Here is a 9,964-nt window from a genome sequence, read left to right on the forward strand (position 1 = left end):
TACAGAACTGTTAGAAAGCATTGGTCAGCATAAGTCTCAGATATTGGATACTTGAATTGTCCATACTTTGGATTGTTCATGACCAAAAATTCAAACTTAAGATTGCGTGACGTAAGGAAGAGATTCTTTATTTCATGCTAGAATGAACTTCAGAAGCATAATGTTTTATTATATAAATGTTCGAATCAGGTGATCAACCTGACTTTGTATGAGTTTTTCACAATTCAGTTGAACTGTGTGTGTCTTCGTAAAATTATTTTACATGTGTTTTAAATGGTTCCTTAATGTCATTTGCCTTATTCCATGCCTTTAGTTATGGTCCTCAGCTGATACTAACCTCAGAACTTACACTGTATGCTTACTGTCTTCTTTCCTTCAGCTTTTGCTGACAGAAAAAACATTTCCACTGTGACTGGTTACTGACTTGTTTTATTTTTTTTTTTAAATAGGGTTCACTCTGCCATTATTACTCTGAAATATGCAAACATATTTCAATTTAATTCAATTAGTTCAACTCTTCAGTACTGTATTTCGTGTCTAGATAATACTTGTGTTTTGCTAAAATGTACCCTACCCATATAGTAAGGAAAAATGAAGAGTTCTATGAAATGGTGCACTGGCCAATTGTAAAAACTCCAGTATTATTCAGATACATGCAAAAAAATTGAGAGGACAAACTTTTCAGCACTTTAGTTATTCTATATCTTAATATCTTTGAGGTCATTAAAAATATTGTGGTGGTGGGAAGTATGAAGAAGTATTATCTATCAAAATCTAATTTTATATCAGATGCTGAAGTAGCTTTATAAATTTTACTTAGGCAAACCAAACAGTACTGAAGGTGAGATTGTACGTTTGGTAGTCATATTTATTTTTAATGAATATTAATTACTATGTAGTTGACTGACCTCATGATTGTTGCTTTAAAGCACACATGAATATTTTTTTCCAATAATATGTGTAATTTGAAACTCTGAGAACTTACCTTTGGTTGTTTTCTTTCAAGTTTTTCCAGACTTTGTATGTTTCTTATATATGTATATGGATAATGCATGCTATATAAAGAGATTGGATGTTTCATCTCTCTTATTTTAGTTAGCTTAATTTACAACATTTCAATTTAATTGCTGACGTAATTGAACCGAATAGTATGAAGTACCTTTATGTTAGGACTTAAAAAATAGATACTAAGTGCTTGCTTTTTTCAGAAAAGTCAGTTTCTAATCCAGTAATCAAAAGCTACAGCATGTTATCCAGATTAGTTTAAATGCCGAAACAGAGAAAATGAATGCAATTTTTTTTTAAAAAAGTATAGCCATTCAATTTGAAAAATACTGTATTTCTTATTAAGTATTGTACTGTTAAACTCAAATTTCACACAAACAATAATTATTTTTTACAACCTTGATTTCATGTTGTCCGTAATTTCACTACTCTGCAATTTTGACAGTTTTAAGATATGTAACTTTAACCTGACTAAACTGTATTCTCTGAAAGTAGCAGTCCAATATAATTGCTGATTTTCTTGTCACCATTGTTTTGAAAGAAATAAAACATGAGTTAAAAAATATAAAATAAAACATTAATTCAGCAGTACTCTTCTGACAAATAATTTCTACCTAACTCTCCACTCACTCAGAGTCCTAATATTGACCTAAGTACTTTAGTCTTTTCACCTCTCATATACACTGAGAAATGCAAAGTTGTAAAGTTGGTCTTAGTTAAATTGCCTGCTTGTAAAGCTATGTAAGCACATGCTTAACTTTACATTAAGCCTCTGTTTAAATCTATTGCTATAAAAGAAATTTCTTAGAAACATCTGGATAATCAATTGTTGGGATTTGAATATGTGTGTTGAAGCTTTTTGAATTAATTAATTAATTTAAGGTTAATTACCTTGCAGATGTTCAAATTTGGAGGTTTAGCCATGTTCTAATTAGGGATTGTCTAAATCTGTTTTATTCAGTATCATTCTTTCTTTATAAATAGAAAATTAAAAGTTTGTAATAACATTATTGTTTCGCTTCTTTTTCCTTACTTCCTTGTTTCTCAGTGTCTTGTGTTTGAAGATTCACCGCTTGGAGTCAAAGGAGCACTGGCAGCAGGAATGCAAGTGGTTATGATTCCAGATGAAAATTTAAGTCCTGATCTTAAAAAGGAGGCGACTCTACTGCTCAATTCCATGGAGGACTTTAAACCAGAGCTTTTTGGTTTACCAGCATATGATTAATGCCTAATGTCTCTGTTCATAAGCTTGACTGGAGTTCAGGAAACCAGAATGAAATCTTGTTAAGATTTTATAATTGCTTTGTTTTGTCTCTCTTTCTTAAATCTAGAGCAAATAAATTCTGTTAAAACTGTGTCTTCCACATTGTTCTAACCTTTGAAAATTGACTGAAATATTACATATTTGCTCTCATGATATATGTGAAGTTAAAACAGTGTTTCATCTTCTAATGTGATCCAGCTTTGTTCTCTGTACATCATAATGTTTTCTGGGAATATTATGAAACTATTTAGACAATTTATTGTAATTACATTAGAAACTTCTTGAACTGTTCCCATTTGAATGGCTTACTGTTTAGCCTTGAACCAGAAATCTGTTCTGGATTGGCTTATATCACATTACATTGGTTTTGATACAGTTATCACTATTAAACGCATCCAGTTTACCATTTCCTCATCCTTTGCTTGCCTGTCTATTCCCCTTTGTATCCTCATAGTTTTATTTTCTATTTTTTTTGTTACACTTCCTGTGTGGTTTTGCTTTGTTTGTTTCTTTCTTTCCTTTACTTGGATTTTTTTTTCTGTTCCTGGAGGGTTTGACTTGCAGAGGTCCCTTACAGCCTTCATTCTGTCTCTGACCTTTGGGTCATGCCTGCTATAGAGCTATACAAGGTTATATGATCCTTCTATTTAACCAAACCACTTTTCATCTGCCTCTTTATATTCTTCCTGTTTTCCATGTTGCCATGTAGCCTTCCCTTCCATTTGTGTGAGAGGTATTCATTCTATCTTTTTGTTTCAATCTTGATAAAATTATGGCTTTAGCTCCTACACGTACAAGTAGCTTTCTCTAGGCTATCTCAACTTTCTTGTTCTTAATTTATTTTTATTGGCAAAAAGCCATGTTTTCTGGAGACATCTTTAGTATCTATTTTTAAATTGTATACATTGTCATTTTGTTTGATTTAAATATTAAAATTTATTTTTATGGCAAACAGTTTCCACAAAATGATCATTTTGTTATCTATCCTTATTAATTCTATGTGTTTCTGATATCTTGGCAGAATAGCAGTGAGGACCGAGTTAGAAAATGCTATACATACAGACAGGTTTTAATGGAATCCGAAGTACGTATATATTGTGGTGGAAGCAATGCACTTTCTTTTTCTAAAGAATTCTACAGTGGGTGGGTTTATAACATTTATAAATTTAAACATTTAAAAAGAAAAAATCTAATTGATTTTTCGTAATATACTCCAAAATTCTGGTAAAAGACTTGTTTCTGTAAAAATAACAAGTGTGATGTGAACTCCTTTGTGTTTGGTTTGGTTGGTTGATTGTTTAATATCATTTGTTTATCTGTTCTTGCAATTCTTTTTCCAGACATTTTCTCAATTACTGCTTTAGGTAGAAAGTTTTTTGGTGAAAACAGAAGTAAAAGAATCAGAGATGCTCCAGTGCTTCGCATTCAAATTGAGTTTCCTCATGTTTTTGGTTTTTTTTCCCCTTCAAATTATATTTAAATTAAAACAGAATTACAACTTCTACATAGACTGATACAGTTTTCTGCTGTTGTATTCTTTTCATGCCTCAAAGAATTAAGAAATTTGTATTCTCTGTAGCCAATAAAATATGATCTGAATGGAACTAGAAGATCTTTAGAACATATAGTATAATATTTTGCAGTGTAATGCTTTTAATGGAAGGATCTGGAAGCTTTTTTTTTTAAGGTAAATACTTTTTTGATGTTGCTATTTTGTGTACTACATAATTTCATTAAGACCATTGTTATTTGCACAGTGGCAATAAACCATTCTCTTCAAAATAAATTCAATTTCTGGGCTTCTCAGCCAGATAATAGAAATACAGCTATATAATTCCTTTGTTATCTTCTGTTGTGCAACACAAAGTGTTTATGTTGTGCAGTAATGCTTAACATTCCAGTATAAAATAGGTGCCTGTTGGGATCCCCTTTTTTCGTAATTACTGAATTCCAACTGGGAAGTTACTACATAGAATAAGCAATAATAAGTTGCAATTAGCACACTAATAATTTTCATAGTTTGGCATTTGTTTAATTTAACTGGAGAGATTTAGAAAAAAAAGAAATCTGAAGTGCTCTTCATTTACAGATTACTTTGGAAGACATTGAGGCCCTGGAGCAAGTTCAAAGAAGGGCAACAAAGCTGGTGAGGGGTCTGGAGCACAGGGCTTATGGGGAGCAGCTAAGGGAGCTGGGAATGTTCAGCCTGGAGAAGAGGAAGAGGAGGCTCGGGGGAGACCTCATTGCTCTCTGTAACTACCTGAAGGGAGGTTGTAGTGAGCTGGGGGTCGGCCTCTTCTCTCATGTAACTGGTGATAGAACTAGAGGGAATGGCTTCAAGCTGTGCCAAGGGAGGTTTAGTCTGGATGTTAGGAAATACTGCTTTTCTGAAAGAGTGGTCAGGCACTGGAATGGGCTGCCAGGGAGGTGGTGGAGTCATTGACCCTGGAGGTGTTCAAGGAACGTTTGGATTTTGTGTTGAGGGACATGGTTTAGTGAGAACTATTGGTGATAGGGGGATGGTTGGACTGGATGATCTTGAAGGTCTTTTCCAACAGCCTTGGTGTTTCTCTGATTCTGTGATTCTGTGAATGAACAGCCATCAAAATCCTGCATTCTTTTAAAGATGTTAAGATTAATAATTGATATCAGAAAATCAGAATTATTTAATCATGATCACTGTAATATCAACAGACCCTGTAATACTATTCTAATAAGATTATCTTTTACTGAGAATTCAGTGAGAAAACTTTCACTTCTTAGCTGCACAGAAAATCCTGTCCTGTGCAATTACTCTGTTGTTCGTTTAATATCCCATCTGGCAGTTTTCATTAAGATTATTGCCCCAGACTGAATTCAGTGAACCTGAGCCATGTCTGAACGCATTCCTTTTAGTAAAATTCTATTCCATGTACCTTACTGCTTGCAGTTGACCAAGTTCTCACTCCTCTGCTGAATCCATTGACAGTTATTAAAGCATCTGTGTTGTCATTAGCTTTTCTCCTGACTAAAAGAAAAATCAAAAATGTACATGAAATTCATTTTTTTCAGGCCTAGCAAAACTATTGTCATCTCTGTCACATGATAGGTAGATATTCATGGCAGCCATAGCTGACTGTAGTCTGCCTAATGACCCATATACCAAATATCAGCATATGTTTGTATATATTTCTATATCCATTTTTGGTTGGATTTGTGGCTCTGTAGCTCAATCATCTCAACAACATCTGTTCAGGAAAAAAATAAAAATAAAAAAAAAAAAGATTAAAAATTTGGAACATTTCCCTTCCTTCCATCTGCTGTTTTCCAGATGAAGTCCTGTTTTGACTGAGCTAAAAAAATTTGTACCAGATCCTGGCTACAGATCATGAGGACATGTGAGCAATCAGGACATTCTGAATGCTCCATCTGTGTTTGTATGAAGAGCACTGTTAAAAAATAATTCCCCTCCTCCCCCCAAAAAAACCTGTCCTCTAACTCAGCAAGCAGACTTCAGTTCCAACAAATGCTTAAGTACATGCTTATTTCTTTTTCATTAAGCATTTCTTTTTGATTAAACGAGTAGGCCCCAGCTTAATTTTAAGGACACATTTATTTCTGTTTCGTTTAATACTGAACATTATTTATTATATTATATATATTATATAATTATATTATATAATTATTTATTATATACCATATAATATGTGGTTCTACAGCCATATTCTGAGAAGTCCATCCTCCAAGAAATAAAGGCAAAACTTCATGATCAAGATTTTGCCATTGGATAACTACAGCAAGATGGAGCTATGTTTAACCAAGAAAGTAAACATTTCATTTTGAAAAGAAAAAAAGCAAACGTCCATAATCTATGAAATGTTATACTAGAACTTAAATTCCTTTCTGCATCATAATTGAAGTAAGTTTTGCATGCTACTGGAACTCTATTGGGATTTATCCTAATAGATTTCTAGACTGCAAAGATATACCTAAATATATATATCTTCAACTTTCATTGAATATATTTAGGTAAAAATTCATTGCATTGGAACAGCAATAATTTCAGAATGCAATCTGACTTCTGCAAAGGTTGGCATTTGTGTTCTACAAATAAACATTAGAAAAAGCTGAGATGTTCATTCTTCACTTGGATTAGATATCTTTCTAAATAATACTGTAGCTAAAGCCCAGTAATCTCAACCCAGCATCAAATTAGTGTTGTATATATTCCAAGAAATTGTCTTCAGCAAAAGCCAAACTAAAATAATAATACTAATATTAATAATATTAGTATTAATATTATTAATAACAATTTAAATATTTTATAATATCATATATTAAAATAAATAATATTATATATAATATATATTATATATAGTATAATTATATATTGTATAATATATAATATTATGAAATTATTATTATTATTTTAAAAATAAAAAAATGCAAGAAGCATTATATTAAAAAGGAATTATTTTCCACTGTGTTAAAATATACCTGTATCTCTAACAGAATGAAACTTGAGATTTTCTTCAAGTATTGGTCGTTCATATAGAAACTTAGGAAAAAAAATCTGCAATTCTAAGTGCCATTAAAAAAAAAAAAAAATCATTTACTTATTTCCAATTTTCCTCTCTGTAGCTACACTGAACTTCCATTGTTTTGCATTTGAGAAAATAGAACAGTTTTTTTACTAGTTGGAAGAATTAGAAAGACTGTAATGGAGGAAAAGTAACCCTCAATACATTCTGTCCCAAGGGAAATTTCATCGTCAACAATAGATCATGCTAACCTTCCCTTTGGCTGATGCTTTACAAATTGTGGGTTTAATCATCTTTAAAGTGAAGAACAGAAGGAGAAAGTGGATTTAAATTGAAGTATATGCCATAAGTTCTGAGTACTCAAGACCCTGCCTCAGCAGTAGAGCTCACTGATTGTGCTGCCAACTTTGTCTTCACCAGGTATTTTAGTGCCATAAAAAATTGACTTCAGAAGGCAGAGTGTAGAAAAGTATCTTCTATAGCGTGTTTCTTCAAACAAAGAAAGTAGAACAGTAGAAATTCAGAATCAATGAAGATACATAAATAATCTTTAATGAGCAACAGAGCACAAGAAAAAAAAATTATCATTAAAGAACTTAGTTCTGATAATGACAGAGTGTGAAAAATAGTTTCAGTTTTGACTTTGAAATTTTGAATTGGTCAAACAACTGTGAAATGGAACAGTATTTACTCATATTTAAAGGGAGTTTATAAACATGAGGTTTATAAACTTTTTACAAGGGTAAATAGTGGTAGAACAAGGAGGAATGGTTTTAAACTAAAAGAGGGGAAATTTAGATTGGATGTCAGGGGGAAGTTTTTCACTGAGTGAGTGGTGAGCTGCTGGAACAGACTGCGCAGAGAGGCTGTGAGTGCCCCATCCATGGGGGTGCTTAAGTTCAGTTTGGATGGGGCCCTGGACAATCTGATCTAGTACTTGATCTGGCAGTTGGCAACCTCCCTGTGGAAGGGTGGCTAGAAATCGGTGATCGCTGAGGTCCTTGCAACCCAAGCCATTTTATGATTCTGTGATGAAATGTTTCTATGATTCTATTATTCTATGGTTTTATGATCATCCTGAAGACATATGAAAGAAACTACTTCATACCATTGTTCTCTGTCACATTTACCTCTAATTCCTTATTGAGGGAATGAAATCATCATTTCTTCAAAGTCAACAACATTCCTATTGTAACTAAAGCAATTTTCTCATAGAAAGGAATGTTGGAAGAGTTTTTAACTGTCATTCTTCTATAATATCATAGTTAATTTAAAAAAAAAAAAAAGTTTTCATTTAATTCTTATTTCACAAATTATTTCACAAAGAACAGCCACCAACTTGTCCTCATTTAGAAGAAGGTAGAAGTTGGAGTACCCAGGCTTAATTAAGTGCCTATAGATTTGAAAAATTATCTTCTTGATGCCTTGCTAGTGATTTAATCAGTTGCTCCCATGTACTTGAATGGACAATGTGACTTCAAAATAGAGATTCTTCCTACATTCTGTGAAATTGCTTAAGGAAGTGGTTAGTAGAAGATGATGTAGATCTATGACTGATAGAAAAATGCACTCAGCTTGTGCTCCTCAAACATAGATGCAACTTTGTTTGGAAAGTATGTAAGTATGGTAGTTCCAGAGAAAAGTTCTATTTCTAAATACTTTTCCCAAAGACATGGTAGAAATGCACACAAGCAAAAGGAAGACTATACACATGGATCAACTATTTTGAGCTTCTTTTGATTCCAGGAGGAAGTGCCTGAGACCATGACAAAAAGGGGAAGAATTCTTCCAATGTTAATGAAAGTATGTTTGGCATAACAAACGTCTTTGGTATTTCATATACACAGATTCTATCTTTGTACACGTGGAACAAGATATATGCATTGCCTAATATTTTTAACGGTAAGCAAAATATACAAAATGCATTTCAGCTTCACTTGCAAAAAAATTATACATTGCTGGTAATACAAACAAGCATCTCTGTGACATGCCTGTACAAAGCTAAATCTTATTCTCAGTGGTTGCTTGCCCACAGCTTCCCATGCTCTTTAGTTAGTCAGTTTGAACACTCAACATCTCAAACACTAGACTATGGTAAATATGCTTAAGAAAGAGTGCTACAGTGGAAAAATAAAATAAATAACAATGTTTCATCTTTTCAGAAAATGTCGAAGTGTTGTGTCTTGTGAAATGTCTCTTTGCTGTGGCAGAATAATTTCAGCAAAATGCTTTTACCACATAGGCATATTTTAAACATTTAACTTTCTACAGAGTATCCACAGAGATGGGGGTGACATACAGAACATTACCAACAATGCCATAACAGAAAAGAAAAAAAAAAAAATAAAATAGAATAGATAAACCAGATGAGGGAAACATAATGTTAGCCTTTGCTAAAATACTATCTTGAATCAAAAACTGCAAACGCTGTGCAAACTGTATTGAAACATTTTATGACTGTGTCTTCATTGCTCAGATATGATCCAAAAATGCTCTTTTTTTTTTTTTTTTTTTTTTTTTTTTTTTTTACTTGAAAAATAGGAAAGCTGATTAAATCAAAATGGATTTCCTGGTGGCTTATGACTGCAGTCTTGTAAACTTATTGATTATGGCCCTCAACATTGTTCTTACTGATGTCTGCATCTGAAACACTGTAAAGCCCATGGCATACACCTTCATCAGAACAAAAAATTAGAAAAGTGACTGTATTTTTCAGTGCAATATGAGACAGCAAAATTTGGTGGAATTGTTTCCCTTCTCTGAATCAAATCATACTCTAAGGGATTTTATTAATCATATAATCTCATTTTCTATATAATAATGATTTAACTGCATTTTTAGGGCATATATTAACTGAAATTTGTAGTTGAAAGTGAATTTATTTGTCTGGAATCTACTAAAAGCACCGCATACCTATCTAGTCAAATTACTTTCAATATTTTGTGTTTGAAGAGAGATGGTGAAACTGTGTATGGGGCATAGATCTTTTCAACTCTGATTTTCTAGTGAAGACTCAACTGAATTAGCAGTGGCATGCAAAGCTCTTCTACGAAGACCCTTCTTACATCTTCCTGAAAATTGTTGGTGCACAGCTGTCATTTGTGCCTTGAAACCATTGCTGTACCTGATAGAAAATTAATTCTCCTTGCAAAATCAGCAGAGAGTGCTTTATCTT

At 32.8% G+C, this 9,964-nt stretch overlaps 1 protein-coding gene across 2 annotated transcripts in view; it reads left to right on the forward strand.

Annotated features, from left to right (window-relative positions):
* The window catches only part of PUDP (pseudouridine 5'-phosphatase), a 58,906-nt gene extending 54,816 nt beyond the window's left edge, over positions 1 to 4,090 (forward strand). For both annotated transcript variants that reach the window (XM_052705670.1, XM_052705671.1), the window contains exon 4: positions 2,054 to 4,090. In XM_052705670.1, the coding sequence (XP_052561630.1) occupies positions 2,054 to 2,230 (177 nt within the window). In that variant the 3' untranslated portion in view covers positions 2,231 to 4,090. The remainder of the gene's footprint in view (positions 1 to 2,053) is intronic.
* Positions 4,091 to 9,964: the final 5,874 nt, after the last annotated feature.

This window comes from Tympanuchus pallidicinctus, unplaced genomic scaffold, assembly GCF_026119805.1.
Source record: "Tympanuchus pallidicinctus isolate F22 unplaced genomic scaffold, pur_lepc_1.0 scaffold6, whole genome shotgun sequence".
NCBI classification, from domain to species: domain Eukaryota; kingdom Metazoa; phylum Chordata; class Aves; order Galliformes; family Phasianidae; genus Tympanuchus; species Tympanuchus pallidicinctus.